Here is a 21,795-nt window from a genome sequence, read left to right on the forward strand (position 1 = left end):
CAACCTGGGCTGCTTTTGCTTTTGTTTTTTTTTTTCTCTTTAAGTGAGGAGAGGAGAATAGCCAAGGTAAGTACTACAGACAGATTCTGATTTTTATTGTATGTCACCTACAATTACCAATGAATATCCTGCCCCTATGCTTTTTCATTTTCTGGTGATAGATGAATTTTTAAGAATACTGATAGAATTGTGTTCTATTTTAGTATGTGAAATGTTCAGTAGAGGAAGATGTCTGTGAATCACTTTACAAGTGCTTAGCTTTGATCAAAATCATCATCTTTTGCTCACATTTAATCATTTATCTGGGAAAAAAAGCCTATTTAAATCAGAAGGCCTTGGAATGAAGAAAATGTCATGTGGATGTGTTTAGATTACAAATGATTAATGATGAAATGTAGACTAAAGTTTAAATATCAAAATAAGATTCCTGTAATTCAAGAAAAGCTATTAAGCTATTTGGAAAATAGCATGTCAAATTATTCCATAAATAATAAGCAGTTGGTTAGCTAAATGTTAACTCACAATGACATGGACCACCACGGCCATCATGTCCCTTTCTGACCTTTGCATCTACACACCTAGCAGCCTGTTAATGAGCCTGTATATCTCTTCTCCATCCTTTCTTCCTATTCTACACATTCTCTCTGGGGATTGGGGGGCCCACTCTCTCCTTTGATGGCATATGCTGACTCTGCTTTGATGACATGATTCCGAAATCTGTATCTTCAGCCCTAATATCTTGCCCGAATTCCAGGTGTACATTTCCATCTGTTGCATACTTTCACCAACATAGCTCCACATGGTTCTTTGTTATATAACTGCTCCACCAGACTGTTCCCCAACCTGGACTCCCTATATCTGCTAAATGGCCATGAATGCAAGAACAATCAGAGCACTCGTGGATAAAAAAGTAACAATGATGGCAGAAATTTATTAAGTATTTACTATCCATTTATTTATTTATCTAATTAATTTAGGCCTCACCCAGTGTTATCAAGGATCCCCCTCCTCGGTATCTGTCCCTAGTGACTTCCCATCCACTGACCCCACTCTGCTTTCTGGCAGTCGATCCCCAGGGTCTCTGCTGGATTCTCTCTTCCTTATTCCAGTAGTCATGAATAAAGTCTTTTACTTTGAAAAAAAAAAAAAATCTGTTTAGTTATTTACTTAATCCAATTCTCACAATAGCCCTGATAGTTAGGTCTATTAATACCCCGTTTTGCAAATGAGATAATTGAGGCACAAAGAAAAATGCCTTCCTTTTTCAAGGCCACACAGCCAGAAGATGTTAGAGTCAGAACTGGAATCAAGCTGTCTTTTTCTAGAAACTATCCTTAAACCCTTTGGAATATCTATCTTAAATGTAGGTCAGGCCTAGGTTGTTATTGCTAAAGAGGATAGATCTGATGGTAGTAAATGTGTTGCTGCTCAGCAATTTTTACTGCAAAATCATATAACTATCCTAGGAGAACATACTTATAAGTCACTTTGGAGTCATAAAAAAACCACTCGTTTTACAAAAACAAGGTAGTTGAAGTCCTTTCTGCAAAAATGCTGTATATGCCCAAGCACAGGGAGTGAGAATGCAGGATGCCACCCTGACGGTGAGCAGGCTTGAGCATAATATTTGGCTCAGCTTGGCTTGAGCATAGAATTTGTAGGCTGAAATGGTAGAAGACAAAGGCTGGGAAGGTACTTGAACAAGATTGTGAATAAACTTTAAGTTATATTAAAGGGTTTGGACTTTACTCTGTAGGTAAATAATGGAAGTAGGGGTGGGGGAGTGAAGCAGGGGAAGTTCATTTCACAGAATCATTACAGAGAGCCTCCTAATGAAATAGGCATGATTCTAGGTTTGAAATAAAGTGAATTTCAACTTTCAAGGAGTATACAGTCTTAATAGGGAACTTGGAAAATACACTGGGAATGTTTCATACATCATGATTAACTGTTAAGAAGCTCTCCTAACCAACTTAAGGTGCCTCATGAGAAAGTAGTTCCTAGAAGCACTCAGAGATGTATAATGAGGGGAATTACACGATCATATTTGTATGATAGTTATTTTAGAAAGATGATTGTTCTAGTAGATATGGCTATTCCAAAGACATACTGAAGAAGGAAGGTCATTGAGGAGATTATTCTAATAGACCACCTAAAGGTTGATGATCACTTGAACTGTAATAATAATAACTGAGAGATAAGTAAAGAATTAAGAGGATTTTCGGTAATAGAATACAGCAGAGCTAGGAGGATCTCCTGAAAGTGAGTGTCGTTGGAAAGGAGTCAAAGAGAAAGATTATGATCTTTCTGGTTTGGTCACCTGAGTGCCTGATTAGGCCGTTGAGTTGGGGATAAAGAAGAAGAATGAGAGAGGCTGACAATGAATTTAGCTTGGGACATATTAAGTTGAAGGCACCCACAATTGGAGTTGTATGATGGACAGATATAGCCACACATCATATATAGAGTGATACGAGAGACAAGAGTTGGAAATATCCAGCATGTTGACAGCATGCAAACCCAGTTAGATTTCTCCAGAGAGTATAGAAATTAGGAAGAAAGCAAATGTGACAGTGCCATAAGGCACATATAAACAAAAGAAATGTAAAAAGGGATGAAAAGCAATATACAATGCAAGACATGAACACGTGGGCTTTAGAGCCCGAATGCCTAAGTTCAAGCCCGAGCTCAGCCACTTTCTAGCCATGTGAACTTAGGCAAGACACTTAGCGTTTTGGGGTATCAGTTTCTTCATCTGTAAAATGAGATCTATCTCAGAGGATATTATAATGCTTAAAAAATCGGTGCTTAAAAAATCAGTGTTTATAAAGCATTTTTAATAACCCCTGCTCCTTAGTAAATTCAGCTTAGATTTTTTTGTCATTAAATACAAAATGTCATAAATCCGTTAGCTCCAAATATTGATCTTCATTTTGCAATCCATTTTATTTCTTTACTGTGCTGATTTTTCTGAAGGCTATGGTTTATCTTATTCTATTCCTCATTCTAGTGGATCTTGAATGAAGTATTATTAAATTCACTACTCTGTTCATGCTAAAAGTAAATCTTAGGAAAGATAAAATCAATCCTTCACAAAACACTTAACCTTGTTAAAAAAAAAAAAACTCAGAAAAGTTCTCTCTGGGCATATCACAATGCAATCTTCTGTTTCTAAGAATTACATTGATAAACAATTTGCTCCAAAGAGATGTTTCTCCTGGTAGTTTTCTTCTATTACATTTTTTTTTTCACTTTTCAGGACTAAAATTGCAAAAGTGAGCTTTTCATGAATTCAGGCAGTTTCAGCCCTTAGAACAAACCACCTGTCTTTGGCATAGCCTTGACCATCACAGTCTCCTCTGTACCAGGAACTGTATTAGTTGCTAGGTGTACATAATCTCTTATTCTTCACAGCAGCCTCTCGAGTTGGCTATGATGTTGGCCATATAATTAATGAGGAAAAAATGTAAAAATCTCTGAATCAACTCAAGGCTAGGGAATTTGAGTCTATGTAATGAATCAAAACAGAGCATCATTCAATATGGGCCAGTTATCACTTTCCTCTATAATGTGTCATTGTTTTGAAGATGAAACACATATAGGATGACCTGATGGTGGCTCTCTACAGATTTCCTGCTCTGTGTCACCACTGAAAATGCTTGGGGGTCTGGATACCTATGGTTCATCTTCAGTGGCTTAAGATGACTAATGGACAATCATCTTTCCTTTCTGTTCAGCTCATAGAGCATCAGCCACCACCTCCTCTGGGCCATTAGAAGATTTAACACAAAGCTTTCGGGAGCTTCTTGTCTAAGCAGACTTGCAAGTTTAATATTCTTACCGGTCTTAAAACCTGAAGCTAGCCATTTAACCCAGGACTATTGTCCTGAGAATATGTCATAGTAATGGAGATAATAAATAGAAGACATTTAGTGACAGGACTGTCCCTGTACGATGAAGGTGTCAGAATTAGCATTATAAAGGAGTTAGATAACTCATAAGATAAATAGATCATGCATAGGGCAAAAAAAAATCATATTATGGTATAGAAATAGAAGGCTTCCAGACATCAAAGCAAAAGAGATTTGTTTAGGTAATAAATAGACAAATTTCCTGGAATAAAGTGGTTAGTAAGAGAAGTGATAAAAGAACAACTAGGAAAGTTAGTGTGAGGCATGTTTGTGACAAAGCTTTCCAATGACACACTAAAAAGGTTGGGTATCATCCTATGGTTATCAAAATTGTCAATAAAAATGGTGATGTGAAAATACATTGTAGGGGGGTCTATCTGTCAGTAGTAGGTGCAGAGAATTGGTGATGTTGAGAAGGAATTCAAATTATTATGAACTTCTAATTCTGAGGCAATATTTTGATATGTATTAAAATAAAGAGTGCCTATTTTGAAAGGTAGTTTCCAGTTCCTTCCAACAATAAAATTATAGGTCATGCATTGGCATAGCTTTTCTGTAAAGGCCATATAGTAAATATTTTCAAATTGTGGACATAGAGTTCCTGTTACAACTACTCAACTTGCTGTGTAGCACAAAAGAACCCTTAAACAATATGTAAATGAATAAAACTGACTGTGTCCCAATAAACTTTATTTATGGGCTTTGAAATTTGAATTTCATATAATTTCACGTGTTGTAAAATATCATTCTTTTTTGACATTTTCAACCAGTTTAAAAATGTACACCTGTGAGAACAGCATCCCATAGAGATGTTGAATCAATCACTACGTTGTACACCTGAAACTAACATTATGTGTCAACTATACTCAAATAAAAAACAAGATGTGAAAGCCATTCTTAGTTTGTGGGCTATATAAAATCAGGTGGTGAGCAAGAACTGGCCAGTAGACCAACCCCCGGTTGCCAACCCTTGGTTTATAGAATGTCAGAATCTCAATCCAGTATCATTTTTAAAAATTTTGAATTTTCCCCTGAATTCTTCTATTGAAAATTTGGGAGGAAATAGTTGAAGTGAGTGAAGTGGTAAAAAGAGGAAACAGACAATTAACTAGTTAGTAGGACTGACCATATTAATCCCTGGTGTCATTGGGGCAACATATGCCCCTATATGCTTCAATCCAACAATGGCTTGTCTGAAGCCTTCAGGAGAAGAGAAGGAAAATCAGTAAGTAAATACTACTTCATTCTGGACTCAGTGTTTCAGTGATCATACAGAAAAGGCAAAATAGTGGATCTTTCTTTTATGCATATTGTTCATGATACCTTCAACGAAAGCAGGACCATGCAGTGCTTAAACAATTGATATGAGTGAAAGGGAGCTTTAGTGGGAAACCGTGTGAAGTTGGAGCAACTGTGAACAATGAATGTACATTTGGAGACACCAGCTAGGCTGGGGTGAGTAATGAGAATTAGCCTGGGAATAGAGTGTGGAGGGAGATGTGAAAGTCACATAAAGGAGAAGTTGACAGGACATTGCTAATTGAGATGTGGAAGATGAAAAAGAGAGAGGAGTCAGATATTAAGTGTTTCTTTTACTGGGTTGGTCACTGCCACTAAAATCGGGCCACAGTGAGAGGCTAGGAGGGCACTGTAGGCAGCAGGAAATGATTTATTAAGTGTTGCTGATGAGAATGTAAAGGAGAAGTGATGTCGTCATGATGAACCAAATAAGCAAATGGTTCCCTGCATCACACTATGTAGAACCCCCCTCATTTCTTCAAGGTAACTTCTCTTGATCACTTAGCGCTGGTCATGTCTTATAAAACAAGCATATCCAAATATATTTCACTATTTATCTTCAACCTTTTTCCCCCAGATCTGTTTGCTATTCATATCACAAATATATGGGTACAACAAACACACAGTATGGCAAATAATTTACAGGGAGGTGCAAATAAAATAGGAGTTCAGAAAAGGGAAAGATTGCACAAATGTACATTTCTAAACTCTGAGCTTTTTTTAAAAATTAGTTTCAGAGGAAGAATTTAGTGATTCATCAGTTGCATATAACACCCAGTGCTCATTGCATCACCTTAAACACCAGGGTTCAGATAAAAATGTCTTTAATATTTGCTTACATTTAACGCATAATCATATGTTAAGAAACATATAAAAATTAAGTGGCCAATAGACAGCTACCAACTGGTTTCCTTAATTATTTTTTTATTTTTTATTTTTTTAAAAGATTTATTTATTCATGATAGACATAGAGAGAGAGAGAGAGAGAGAGAGAGACAGGCAGAGGGAAAAGCAGGCTCCATGCAGGAAGCCCTACACAGGACTCGATCCTGGGACTCCAGGATCACACCCTGGGCCAAAGGCAGGCGCTGAAATGCTGAGCCACTCAGGGATCCCCTAATTATTTTTTTAAAGATTTTATTTTATTCATGAGAAACACACAGAGAGAGAGAGAGAGAGAGAGAGGCAGAGACACAGGCAGAGGGAGAAGCAGGCTCCATGCAGGGAGCCCGATGTGGGACTCGATTCTGGGTCTCCAGGATCACACCCTGGGCTGAAGGCGGCGCTAAACCGCTGAGCCACCCGGGCTGCCCTTCCTTAATTATTAATTAGGAAATATTTAGAAGCCAAAAGTTTCCTGACTGATTTGCTTTTTGCAAATAAGTTAATTTATGAAATAAAATTAACTGGAAGCATTCTTAGCCTATTTTACAATGAAAAAAATAAGCCCCAGAAAGTTTTTTTAAGTTGCTTGCTCAAGATGCCACAACTAATCACAGGCTACAGAATTAGAATTCTTCTTTAATATGTTAGGAGGTACAAAAAAATACCAGGTTCTCAGAAGACATTAAGAAAAGGCATTAAGATCCTAATGTATGACCTGACTCCTTCAGACTCACCCCCAGACAAGCTGCTGCTGGTATATGACCGTGAATGTCATGCTACTTCTCTCTTCGTTACAGAAAATTTACTGGAAATAAATTACTCAGACAATATGTAACTAAATACATTAGAAATTTCTTTACTGTTACAACAACTACAAATAGATATATCCAAGCTTCTTCAAATTATGGTAAAAAAGAAGATACAGAGAGTGCAAATCAGAATTAGACTAACAGTATTATTATCTTAATGTGTCATTTAAATACTACATTCCCATTCCAACTCTCTGGAATTTAAATTAGTTCAGATTAGATCTTCATATATTATGTATCCCTTTTTATTAGTGCTAAAGTATACATTTTCATCCAAACAAGTATAATAATTTTGTCAGATTCCTATGAGAGCAATTTTAAGTGTATAGCAAATTGTTATATTACAATTCATTTTTCATATTTTTTTTTCATAGACTCGAATCAAAGGAGCCTTTCCTGTCTGTTGGGTGAGTATATGTCTAAAGATTTTAAATCACAGTTCTGTAATTGATTTTTAACAAGGTCTGGGATGGGATGGTATTTGCAGTCACATAATTTCATTTTCAAAGTCATCCCATATCATTGGATGCGTTATATGCAGCATTGCTGTCTGTGTTTTATAAAGACTTCACCAAAATGTTCACCAAGCTATTTGATGACCTTGGAAATTCAGCAGATGAATGAATGCATACAACAGCCCGTATCCTCTACAAAAGCCAAATGAGGCATACAAGTAATTTTCTATATTCTCACCCTGTAAAGTTAATGCTCAGATTGGTTTTACTAATTCCTCTGTACCGCAACTTCACTATTCTTAGGCTCTAGTAATTTTTTTTTTTTTACTTTTTTACTGTTTCTCTTGATCTAACCTAGTGTTTCTTCTCCCTTTTTTCCTAAATCTAGTCATTTTTTATTACTTTCTCTTGATCTAACCTAGTATTTCTTCTCCCCTTTTTCCTAAATCTTCAAAATCTGTGTCTGTCTCTTTCTCCTTTTCTCTCATTTCACTTTTATTTCTCCACTCCACTCACATTGATCACTCTTCTGAGTGTAGAGCTGAGAGCCATGAAGCTAATTGAGTAAAACCAACACCTGCCTCCTCTGATAGCAGCATTCTGAGTCACAATACATGTTCTAATAATAATATATTGTTGACAAGAATAGACTTGTACTATTTTCAGGTATTTTGCTAATTAAGAGTCAGCAAAGCTGTTTTTATTGATCTTCCCAAATAATCCTTTGACTAACATATAAAAATGTCTCGTTAGGGCACTTTTGCATACTGAGCATTGCGGTTGATGTTATAAAGTTTCAAAAAGTGCCGGAAGATACTGTAGCTTAAAGGCAATCATTCCATAGTTGATGGGGGAAAAAATCACATATAGGCAACCATGATATCGATGGTTAATGACCAGAAACATGGGATGGGGTAGATTTTTAAATAATCACATTAGTTTTCTTCTATGACTTTTATTCACAATCCTTGAATATTTCTGTCACTCCTTGAGCAATATGGTTCCCTTCCCACTTTCTACTCCTCATAAAAGCATTTCAGAAAACTATTTGAATCATGAGAATCAAAATAATTGTTAGGGATGCTGGGAGAGAAAATGGAGTAGATGCATTTATTAGAGGATTTTATGAAAAAAATTAAAGGTCAAGTTGATCTGGTCCAAAAAAAAATCGTTAGAGCATGCTTCTTTCCTTCATTGATCATCAACTCCTATTGTTAAAAACCTTTAAGCCTGAAGAGATCTTTTATTTTGAATGCATATGTGTCCTGCCCTCAAGTCAAGAGGGCTGAAATAGCTTCTCTTCATGCCTCACTTAATGCAGTTTCTCTGCAGCATTTCCTGTTCTCCCAACTTCTTTGAGATAGAATTCATTTTTTACTTTGTACCTCTCTTTTACAAGGGCAGACTCTAAGTAATCTTTGTTTTAAACTTATCAGGATCTTAAAACTCTGTATTAGAGACCTGAAAAAAGTTTCCAAAAAAAAATGACATATAACTCTGCAAATGCCTGAAATGGGAAAACTGGCATGGCAGTAGGAAAATACTGCTGTCCCTTAAATAGGTATTAAAAGTTAAGTGGGATAAAACATGCAACCCAAATGGTTCTGTAGACAGGATACTTTATTATACAGCTGCACTTCATCATTTTCCTCCAAGAAAATTATTTTAAATAAAATTGTCTAAAGTTTGGATGAGTCTCTCTCCTGACCTTGAGAGTGAACATAATGGACACATATGAGACTATCGGGCAAAGGTAGTCTAATATAGAGAACTATTATTCAAATTTGTGACTTTTAATTCTGTCGCTTAAAAGGAATTAATGCATGGTATATAGTCTTTGGTATGAGTTGACCTGTCAGTCCATAACACTGAGTTTTTCTAGGACCCTGCACACCTCACATTATAACTTTAATTCTGTGTGCAATAAAAAATCATATTAATGAGTAGATCAATTCTAAATATTGCATACTTCAGTCCATTCCCTGCCAGTGTCTTAAAGCACTTGTTAATATGTACTTCTAGAAGTTGCTTTTGCCTTTGTAGGCTCAGACACTTACAAGCTATGTGTATTGGTTTAAGCAGTTACTTGAACCCTCAAGCTTTGGGTTCTTATTTGTGATATGGATATTAAATTAGATAAATTAGGGGCGCCTGGGTGGCTCAGTCAGTTAAGGGTCTGCCTTTGGCTCAGGTCATGATCCTAAGGTCCTGGGATCAACCCCCACATCAGGCTCCCTGCTCAGCAGGGTGTCTGCTTCTCCCTCAACCCCCCCTCCTCCCCATGTGCATGTGCATCGGTGCTCTCTCTCTTTCTCAAATAAATAAATAAAATCTCTTAAAAATAAATAAGAAAATTTAGATCAAGTATTTAGGACTGTTTTTGGTACATAATTGCTTGTCAGTGTTAGCTTTTATTACAGATATGGAAGGTACAGTCACTTATAACACTCCAAAGAGTCAATCAGAGAGCTCTGAAGTAGTTCAGAGAATGAAACTCCACTTTCACTCCACTTTAACACGGCCTTCTTTGAGTTACACATGGAAACTAAAAGATGTTTTCATAATGGAGAGAAAAAAAACAAAAATTGTGAATGGAATAAGCTATCAAAGATGAGTACAGATAATTGTTTTGTATTTTAATGATGAAAACTAATAATTGTCATTAAAATTTTTAAATGGAAAGAAATATTGAAAAAATTTAAATATGTATCTCTTCTTAATATACATTAGGGATCAAAATTCTTCCTTTCATAAATGTGCTATACTAATTCATTATGATATAAAAATGTTAAATGTCACAACATAAATTCAATCTGAATATACCAGTGGAAAAATTTGTCAGAAAGTTATAACATAGGAAATATTTGCTTATGGAAAAAGATTAGGGAATTGTAAAAGGAAGTTAAGTGAAACCTCAGATCTCAGAACTTCAACCGAAGATTGATATGAAAGGAGCTTTCTTTCATACGCACCAGTAAATGATTAATAAAATAATGTCATTAGGAAAAACAAAAAACAAAAAAAACCCAAACCTTAACCTGGAGTGAGGCAGGAAGCCTTATCCCAGAGTCTGATTCTGTTTACCCAGGGTTAGGCCAATAAATGCAGTGTTTTCCAAGGCTGTTGAGCCAAGCCTAGAAACCACTGTCTACATCATGGTTGCATTCTCCTGACTCGTTCTCTTACAGACATACACAGATTGTTCTCACAGACATCTTCAGTCCTTAGAATGTTTGCAGAAAATCTTTGAAATATAACTTCCCACAGTCTTTCCCTGTTTGGGATGCATATGGTGGAGGTAGACACATTGATCTAGAACTGTCTTGAGGTTAACTCATCAGAGACCAGGATACATGTAAAGAGACCAGATGATATGCCATGGAAGCTTCCGTAGTACATAAGGAGCTCACTACCTATGCTCAGGTGCAGCAAGACTCCTTCTGATGTTTTCCCAGACCCAAGGCTAGAAATTAATTAAATATTTACATTATTAAACAATATAATGTAAACATTTAATAAATATTCTATTAAATGTTGAATAAAATGTTTTATATTTTGCATATAAATGTATATGTAATAACATACTTATTACATACATTACATTTATTAAATATATGATACAAAAATATTTGTACTTTAAGTAAAATAAATTTAAATAATAGATTTAAAAATTAAAATTCTTCCCCCTCTCACTCATCCAACAGTAAAACACATCAGTTAAGCAAACTTGTTTTTTAGCGTGGAGCTTAGGCTTGCATGTTGCAAGAATACTAAGTGTGTGATAGTCTACTCACTCGCAAAACGTTCCATTTTAGAGCAATTAAGAAAATTCTTCTGACAAATGTTTCCTTTTATGTGGCATCAGATAGAGTCTGATTTTGGAAATAAGCTGGGAGAAAACAGGCATCAAGTTTGCATTTAAGAAAGTGAACAAGAACCAAGTGATCATCTCAATTAAGATTCTAAGATACAAATCTTAGTTTAAAACCAGTCCTGCCTTGAAAAAGCTTTTACAGCTTTTTAATGAAAAATACAGATGAGAGGAAAGGAAGCTCCTGTTCTTTGACGTTTAAGATTCACAGCATAAAAGGGCATGTCAAGACAATGCATGAGTTCTCTTCAAGTACAAGTGACTGTTGACACTTTGCAGACACTGAGCCACTTTAAAAATATACTCAAGGCACTAAATGAAATTTTCCATGTGAATTATTTCTCCTTACCTCTTCAGCATGAAGTTGACCTTTTAAAAGACTTTAAATATGAGTCAGTTGTATTTTGGAATCGAAATTTTGGTTCATACCAGTATTTCAGCTGATGAATTTTTGCACGAGTAGCTTTATTATAAGAAGGATTATTTATCACATGGGTAAAAAAAAATTGTTCAGACTTTTTTCACTGTATTTGGATAATTTAAGTAACTAAGGGGTGCCTGGGTGGCTTAGTTGGTTAATAACATGTCTAACTCTTGATTTCAGCTCAGGTCATGATCTCAGGGTCCAAGGATCAAACCCACATTGGGCTCCACACTCAACCAGGAGTCTGCTTGAGTTCTCTCTCTCACTCTCACTCTGCCCCTCCCCTTGCCCTCTAAATAAATAAATAAATAAATAAATAAATAATCAAAATAATTTTAAGATAATACTGATAGACCTCAGAATTATTATTTCTCAAGCTTGTCTGAGAGACATTCAAAACAAATCAAGGATAAAAATAGCAGAATTACTATATTTATCTCTATCAAGGCTCAATGAGTGAGCTAATCATGGCCCAGGCAAGCCTGGATCTCCTGTATCCCCTAAGACACAGTGGACCCATTCTATTAAGTCCAAACAAGAAGGAACGAACACTGCCAGGACAGCAAAGCTCACTTTACATCTAAAATTGGTCTTCACATAATTGCTAGTAGCTATATTTTTAAAAATAATTTTGCTTGAGAGATATTTTCCCCTTTTATTTCCAGTCTTCTAACTGAATTTGGATCTTCAATATACTTCTGCTGTTGGTATGAAGACATTATTAAATCTTGACACTCTTAGTAGGTCCAGTACTTACGTTATTTTACTTTGTCCAGGTTTTGTATGAGACCTTATATTTACTAATAGATAGTATACATTGTTATAGTGTTAGCTACCTATTTTAAGAGCCTAAATTCTTTCTCTCTTTTTAAAGATTTTATTTATTTATTTGAAAGAGAGAGAGTATGAGCAGGGGAAGGGGAGGGGGAACAAGGAGAGGGAGAACCAGCCTCTCTGCTAAGCAAGGAGCTTACCTCAGGGGCTCTATCCCAGGACCCTGAGATCATGACCCTGAACCAAAGTCATACTCTTAACTGACTGAGCCACCCAGGGACGCCTAAGAGCTTAAATTCTGTAACTTGGTTTCCTTGGTTTGAATTCCATTCAAGCTAGTTACTTCCTAGCTGGGTGCCTTGGGCAATTTGTTTAACACTTCTGAGCCTCATCTCCTAGCCTGAGGTAATAACTTACTCTTAAGGCTGTTTTGAATGAGATAATATAGCAAAGTGCTTAAAACTGTGTCTGACATCTAGTAAACAGGAAATAAATACCAATTACTATCAATATCCTGTGGAATAATTACATTATATTAATAGCTTTTTCCTAAAGGAGTAAGTTCCACCAAATGACAGAAGTGTCAACTAATTGAATCCCAAATACCTGAATATCCAAATCCTGGTAATGCAGGTGAATTCTGGGCATAAAAGTCCAAAAGAGAGTGAAATCAGCACAGGAATGAAGGCCTGCCTTACGGGGGAGATTTTTGAGGAAGATAGATAAGAAAAAGTAAAATAGCATTAAGACAGGAAGACAATTCCAGAAGGTACTTAGATTTATAGAAATATCACACACAACACTAAAAACTTTAATAATAAGAGCATGAAAAAGGGAAGGCAATACCAATTTAGGGATGGTTTCAGTGGGACATCAAAACATAAAAAAGAATTATATGACCGCTATAAAATCATTCAGGAATTAAGAGTTTATCTTCATTTAAGAACTGAGAAGTTGAAGAAAATGGCCAGATTGTCAGGTAATTTTTCTAGACAAAAAGTAGGACCTGAGTTAATCCTCAAGGTGAGATTAAGAATTCAATACAAAAAAAAAAAAAAAAAGAATTCAATACAAAATTGAGAGAGGGAAGAGGATGAGCTTCCTTTTCATTCTGTGGATTCAGTAGAGTCATTGCATGTTGTATGTTTGCTTGTCTGAAGAGTAATGATATCCAAAGTGAGGTCATAGTGAAGGCGTTTAGAAGGCTTTTGCAATAGTTCAGGCATGACTTGAAAAGACCCATGACTTAAGCAGAACAAAATCACCTTACACTTGTTACAGTGGCTATTATCAAAAAGACCAAAGATAATAAATGCTGATGATGATGTGTAGAAAAGGGAACCTTTGTGCACTGTTGGGGAGAATGAAAATTGGTGCAGCCTCTACAGAAAACAGTGTGAAGGTTCCTCAAAAAAATAAAAATAGAACTACCATATAATTCAGCAATTCCACTTCTGAGTATTTATACAAAGGAAATGAAAACACTAATGTGAAAAGATATCTGTGTTCCCATGTTCATAGCAGCATTATTTATCATAGCAAAGAACACCTCCGTGTCCATTAACAGATGAATGGATAAAGAAAATGTTATATATATGAAATATTATATAGTGCTATATAATAGAATATGGCCCAGCCTTTAAAAAGAAGGAAATCCGGCCATTTGTGACAGCATGGATGAACCTGAAGGGCATTATGCTAAGTGACATAAGTCAGATGCCAGACATAGATACACAAATACTGCATGATCTCACTTACAGGTGGGAGCTAAACTAGCTGAACTCAGAAACAGGGAGTAGAATGGTGGTTGCCTAGGAGTTGGAGAATTAGCAAAGCAAAGTTTCAGTTATGGAACATGAATAAGTTACAGGAATCAGAACATGACTGTAGCTAATACTGTAATGTATACTTGAAATTTGCTTTAAAAGCAGATCTTAAGTGTCATTGTAAAAAAAAAAGGTAACTCAGTGAGGTGATGGATATATGTTAATTAGCTTTCATGAAAGCAATCATTTCCCAGTGAATGAAATGACATAAAGGCACATATATAAAGTCATGTCGTACACCTTAAATATATAAAATTTTCGTTTACTAAGATCTGTAAAGAAAAATAATAGAAAGGAAATGCCTGATGAAAATAACATTTTGGGGAGAGTTTTAGAATCAGTGAGTGATGGAGTGATGACTTAGGGGTTTTTCAGCTGAACTTTGTAGAATCATGGTGAGAGTAGGACAAGCCAAAATCCAGGTGTAGCATCAAAACTAAGGGAAGGTTAACAGGAAACTGTCCCTCAGCTCTTAAATACACCCATCGGACATCCTGAAACTGCTAATGGCCAACTCAGTGCCTATCTCTTGATGATGTGGCTTCGATTTTCTGTGAGTCTCTAGGGAGAAAGTGATAAGGGGATAAAGCCAATTTTCCTCTTCTAAAAATCTATTTTTTTTATTTGTTTAGACTCAGACAGTGCTACCACAAAATTAATGATTCCTTTAGCAACGACACTAACTGTTTCATTTTTTCCTAAGGCCCTCCAGGCTGCTTCTCTGGAGAGTACACAAAGTTTCCACGGCGCTATTTTTGTAATCTAAAGCAGTTGTGCTCTCAGGCCTGATGCTACAACTGTAATTTTAATTTATCAACCTGCCACTCAGGGAAATGCTGTAAAAACATTTGAAAGCTTAAACCCATTATTTATTTCTGCACCTGTCAATGCCACTCTTCTGTACTTGTCAAAATCATTTAAACTGCACTGTGATGGCATATACAATATCACCAATAAATTGGGTCATCAATCATGTATGTATATATTTTGACAGTGGTGTCTTGAATGCATGGGTTCCAGAACACATTTTTAAGGAGCAAGAATTCATTACTCTCCAATAATAAAATAGAGGAGAGTCATCAAAAACAGTCTTCCTCAGTCCTTACCATTTGAAAATGTCCTAGGAAGCAGAGAGACTCATGGTGACTGAAACGACTTTTATTTCTTCAGTGAAATGTTCTCCTCAGGGAAAAGAAAGTAATTGCAGATTATAGCAGGCAGGAGTATAGTGTTACTTAGAGGGAAGAAAATACATAGGATCATTAAATAGATTTATTTAAGTTCTGCTTATAAAGAAAGCAGTGGTGCAGGACTTTATAGCTGATGATATTTCAAAAGAGTGTTATCAGCACTTCCACTGCTGTCTAATTCATTCATATAATAAAGTGTCACATTAAGCCAAATGTCACAGTTCATATCAGTTTTACTTTGAGAATTGGTATTATTGTATATCCTAGGCAACCTCCCCCCTCAAAATTTGGATGAGATCTTTGATCATAATGAATTAAGGTATTTAAAAGTCCACTTATCATATATACATATATATAGAGAGAAAGAACGAGAGAGATTCAACCATTAAATCTATTCAACTCAGTAACATATCTAATGTCATACACACTATATGTCCATTTAAGATAAAAATGCTGTTAAAATTGTAACTTAAAAAATATTGGCTAAATAATTTCACCATATCGTCTAAACTCTTAGTCATAGCAATCCTAAACCACTTAATTATTTTAAAAAGGCAAGCCTAATGAGAAGCCCTTTAAAATCTACAAAGGATTTATGATCACTTAATATCATATAATTTTAAATTAGCCAAACTAATTTGTAGACACCAAATACCCATACATAAGAAAATAAATAATTAAACTTGTCATACATAAAATCTCACTCATGAGAAGAACTAATCTTATATGATGTTATGGAATCAAATTTAAAACAATCAAAGCTCTGACAGGTATATTAACTTACACAATTACCATGATTTCCTTGTTACCATCAGCACTGTTTTTGAGGAACATGAGTTTTTAAAGTGTCAAGCTCCATTGGGAAGGGTAAGCATATAATCTGACCAATAAAAGATATGTGTATTGGATGTATATATGAATAAAATACAAATGGTGGCTCAGATTATTTAGATGTCATATGTAGAAATACTACTTGATTGATTCAGTTGGAAGTAAGATCTCCATTTCATATACTTTTAAAAGCTGTCTTGAAAATACTCACTAAGGGATGCCTGGGTGGCTCAGCGGTTGAGTGTCCGCCTTTGGCTTAGGGTGTGATCCTGGTGTGGGGATTGAGTCCCACATCAGGCTCCCTGCAAGGAGCCTGCTTCTCCCTCTGTCTATGTCTCTGCCTCTCTCTCTGTGTCCCTCATGAATGAATAGATAAAAATCTTTAAAAAAAAAAAAAAACACTCACTAGAATTAAATATTCAAAATAAATAAAGTTCTTTATTTCACTCAGTTAAAATCAATCCATCTCCAAGGAAAGAAAACTAATTGACTTTACTTGAAGATAATAAACTCTTTTTCCAGGGCACCTGGGTGGCTCAGTCAAGTTAAGCATTGGACTCTTGGTTTCAGCTCAGGTGGTGATCTCAGGGTCGTAAGATAGTGCCACCAGTAGGGCTCTGCACTCAGCATGGAGTGTGATTGAGACTCTCTCTATCTCTCTGTCCCTCTAATCCTCCTCTTGCACTCTCTCACTCACTCTCTCTCTCAAACAAACAAATAAATAAATCTTTAAAAAAAAAAACTTTTTCCAATTTTTAAATATACCTAAAGTGGGTTTTCCAATGGAATCATACTTGCTTATCTAAATAATTTCTTGGCAGTGTTAGCTCTTCATAAAGGATTCAAAGTATTGATTAGCCTTTATTTTCTGTTGTTCAGTGAATCTATACTGATTCTCATATAGAGAATATAGATCAGAGATGTGATGTAAGCTCTATAAAGACACACAGCATATCAGTAGTCATTTTGGAATGGAGTCCATCCTTGGGATTTTGCTTAAAGAGCTGTCAATTTCATTCAAACTAATACTTCTGTCTTCTCAGTTTTATATTCATCTGAATCATCATGAATATCCACATAATAGCTTTAATTATTCAGGAAAATAATCATGTACATAAAGAGTTATTTATTGCTTCCAGAGGCAGTGTGAATCTCAAATTTACATTATGAAAGTGCTGGCAAAAGTTTGAAAGCCTCACTTCCCAATTAAATTCTGTTCATCCAGCCAAGAATGACTGATCTTTTTTTCAGCAATCTCAAAATATGACCTTTTCAACATTTTTAATGACATTTTCAAAGTACAGAATACTTTTGATTCAGAAGATTCCCTACTTAACTCTGCAGAACAAATCAGTTATCACAGTATAATCGATAGCTACCAAATATTAGCAAAAGCCAGACATCATTTACGCTTTAGGAGCTTATCGGGGAAAAATGCATCGAAGAGCTGTATTTTGGCATGCCAACTAAGGAAGATATCAAAATGAAAAATCAACCCCTAAATGTTTCATGTTTTTAGATACATCATTTCTTTGGTGAAATTTTAATTAGATCACATTCAAAACTTACCATTAGAACCTGCAGGCCACATTCAACTTCAAAATAATATTACAGTGCCTCTGGTTTAACTCAACAGTAGACAACCCTTGATTATACTGAAAGCATAAAAAAGATGAAACACTTGATGAGATATTTCTCCCAGATCTTGGTTAAATTATCCTATCATGCAAGTGGTATTTCAGTAAAGTGTATGTTATAACCCAGTTGGATGCTAAAAATCTTGAAGGCCTTTTAAAAAGTGAGGCTCTCTAAAGAAGTTATTTTTTAAAATGTGTTCCTTAATCATGGGCCTTTGATTGTCAACGTTATTCTCATGTCAGGTCACCATGTCAGACCACCAAGTCAAAGATTAGAGGGCTTCCCAATAAAGAAAGGCATTCATTCCTAATTTTCTTCAGTCACCAGGGTTTAGTTTGAAGCTCATGAGAAAAAAATTTGATAGCATTGCTGCCCTTTGTACAATGAACAGCTGTCTAATTGCATTAAGTGCATCAATTCATTATCTGAAGGGCACTCTAAGTGTGTGTGCAAAATATTATGTGATAACAATGTCAGCTGCTGTTTGAAAACCAGCCTACTAGACAGAAATAGTTTCCTATTACTGTGATTGAATATTGAGTTTTCTTTCCATATCACAAAGATCACAACACCAAATTACCATTAGTGGAGAATTTAGTAAAGTAAACCTTTACCTTTGATAATGACAGATGAAGGGTGGCACTAAATTATTTAGAGTTAAGTGTTGAATGTATTGAAAATATTCTGCAATTCACATTATTTTTGGGGAAATTGTTAATTGCTTAATATTTAAACATTCAAAGTACAAACCAAGGGTTAAAAGCAAGAAGTCGATATTAAGATGCCATTTCATTCTAATCAAGATCCAGGATCTTTATCTTGATTTCTAAATATCAATTTAATTATACTGTATAAAAATTAATTTATTCAGTACAAAATTCTTTGGAATCCTATTGCTAGGTGCAAAGCAAGGTACAAAGGTAGCCTAGAGCAGTGTTTCTCATAGCAGACTCAGTAAAATGGTGCCAGTCCATGAACTGTTTTTTAACCAGTGTGACTAGTGAAATACAAAAAGTAAGAGAAAGCATTTAGAAACTTTTATTGAATTTTTATGCCACTTCGACACCTAAGTGTACAGTTTTGTATTTTATGAAATTATCAGTCTGTGATGAATGGGAAATTTTAAGAATAAAAAGCTGATACTTCACTACAATAATTGAGAAATTGTGGGCAAGACTAAGTTTTTGCCTTTAAGGACCATATCATCTCATGAAGAGGATAAAAACAAAGAAGCTGGTATCTAATACAAGGCATGGGTTGGCAATTCTAATCTTCTAAAGAAGATAAAATAAAAATAAGCAAGTATTTGTGATGTGAGACAATACTTGATAATTCTTGAAAGACAAGTTATGAATGAAAAGTCATGAGGGGACACAACGAGACAGGTTTAGTTTCTGTTGTAGAAGTAGTGAGTAGCACCATTTGGCTGCACCAGAGGTATCTTAGAAGTGACACTGAATGACATAACTGGCAAATGAACCAGTAGCCACATCACAGGAGTCTGAAAAACTTCATGTTCAACCTTCTTCAGCGCCACCCCTTTCTCCCCCTCTCCTGCCTCCTCTTTCCTCTCCTTCCCTCTCTCTCTTCTTTTGTCTCCTCCTTCTCTCCCTCATCCTTTTCTTCTACTCTCTTCTTTTCTTCCCCTTGGCAATCTCCTACTTCTCTTCCTACACCCCTTAGTACCTTCCCACTTCCCCTCTCTTCTCTTTCTCTTCCCATATCTCCATTTAAAAAAAAAAAGGCATGCCTTCAAAAAGGACCTTATGTTTTCATGTTTGATCTCCAGCTACTCCCTTTGCTTTTGCAAGAGATTCCACCATGAGGAGGAAAGTTAGTATATGTGAAATGTTCACTGAGGTGAAGTGTTGGGCTCAGGGAAGGGATGTGACTCCAGGATGGATCTGCCCCACAAAAAAAATGAAAAAAAAAAGGGGGGGACACCTGGATGGCTCAGTGGTTGAGCATCTGCCTTTGGCTCAGGCCATGACCCTGGGGTCCCGGGATGGAGTCCTGCATCAGGCTCCCTGCAATGGAGCCTGCTTCTCCCTCTGCCTATATCTCTGCCTCTCTCTCTGTGTGTCTCATGAATAAATAAATAAAATCTTTAAAAAAAAAACAGAAATTACATAAATTCCTAACACTGCAATCCAACTCTTCACAATTGCAGGGGGGAACCCCACCAATATCTTAATGACCTTTGGAAAACTTAGGGCAACCCTACGATGCTATTATTTTCAACATTAGACCAGAATGAAATTTCTCTTTAAGACTTAGCAGTCTGTCATCTCAGAAAACTGACCATCCCAGAAGATCTGGAGATACATTTTACAATCCCAGTAAACCCTTAGGACCTTGCTCCATCACACCCCAGTAGACCCTGTAGTTGACAAGTCCTGCATATATGTGGATACATGCACACACACACACCTTCCATTCATGTTTTTAGTACCATGCTTTGAATTACGACCTACCAGCAAACGATCATCAGATATTTGACAAACTATTCTAACGTGAAAGAAAAAAACCCAGAGAAAATCAGAACTCCTCAGTAGAGGAAATATAAGGAGTATAAAACTAAACAAGCAAAAAAAAAAAAAAAAAGCCCTTAAAAGCCCTTAAAAACCTATAAATAATATCCCTAGAGATAGAAAAATATATCTATATAAAAAGTGTATTATTAAAAAGGAATATATGGACAACAAAAAAATTCTTATAAATATGAAGCATAACAGACATGAAAAATTCAGTGAAAGTCTAGAATATAAAAAGAGCACAAAGACAGAGATGGAAAATAGTAAAGAAAAGATTTAAAAATAATTCAAGGCTTACTTCCAGAGATCAATATCTAGTAATACTTGTTTCACAAAGAGAAAACAGAGGACATAATCAAATAAGTAATGCAAGATAATGTCCTAACTGTAACATACAAGTTTTCAAATAGAATTATGCTCAGTGCAGTGAATGAAAGATGTTCTACACTTAGGTAGATTGATTACTATAGATAAGATCTTAAACCAGACACCTGAGTGGCTCAGTTGCTTAAGTGTCTGCCTTTGACTCAGGTCATGATCTCAGGGTCTAGGGAGTCTCCTTCTCTCTCCCTCTGTCCCTCCCCTTCCCCTGTTCATGCACAAGAGCTCTCTTTCTCTGTCTCTCTCAAATAAATAAATAAAATCTTTTTTAAAAAAGACCCTAAACTTTCAAGCACAGGAGTAAAAGCCACATACAAAGACTAAATCAAAATGACATCACATTTCTCAACATTAGGAACTTGCAGACAATGTGATAATGCCCTCCAAATTCTGAGAGAAAATGATATTCAACTAGACTGTCAGTCCCGCCAAACACATTATCAGCCAAGCATGAAGATAGGGAAAGATCCACTCCATTCTTGTATTTTTGTGGTAGTTCTATTCTGTAAAGTCACTTCAGCCACTGCCTTAGCGAATACTGAGCCATTCGCCTAGGAAAAATACAGGATTAGGTTCTCATGAGCTCTGGTCACAACATTTTTGTTAACCACTTACTACATAGCCTTGTTTAGTGTGTTTCCATTTAAAGACAGTTTATTTCATATATATATAGTTGAATCATTAACATTGAATTCATGACCAACAGCACTATAACTCATCCTGAAGGAAACTCATTTAACACATGTATTTTTTTTCCCCAAGGCACACCATAGCCTTTTGTGCTTAGGAACACTAGGCAGCGCTTCTGCATTCTGTTTAGAGACCATTGCAAACAGTAAAATCACCAACGAAAAGCACAAAAATGCAAAAAAAAATTTTAAAATGTAGCACTAAGTAGACCACGAAAAGTATACTTATTTGCAGTGTCATATCTGAACAAAGAAACCAGCACGTCACCTCAGTCTCA

At 35.8% G+C, this 21,795-nt stretch overlaps 1 protein-coding gene across 24 annotated transcripts in view; it reads left to right on the forward strand.

Annotated features, from left to right (window-relative positions):
* Window positions 1-21,795, forward strand: part of RALYL (RALY RNA binding protein like) — a 714,416-nt gene that overhangs the window by 589,388 nt on the left and 103,233 nt on the right. For all 24 annotated transcript variants that reach the window (XR_005381163.1, XR_005381164.1, XM_038579635.1 and 21 more), the window contains one exon: window positions 7,279-7,311. Coding sequence is in view for 22 of the 24 variants with exons in the window: in XM_038579635.1 (XP_038435563.1) it covers window positions 7,279-7,311 (33 nt within the window). In the remaining 2 variants the exon portion in view is untranslated. The remainder of the gene's footprint in view (window positions 1-7,278; window positions 7,312-21,795) is intronic.

The sequence above is a fragment of the Canis lupus genome, chromosome 29, assembly GCF_011100685.1.
Source record: "Canis lupus familiaris isolate Mischka breed German Shepherd chromosome 29, alternate assembly UU_Cfam_GSD_1.0, whole genome shotgun sequence".
Lineage (NCBI taxonomy): Eukaryota > Metazoa > Chordata > Mammalia > Carnivora > Canidae > Canis > Canis lupus.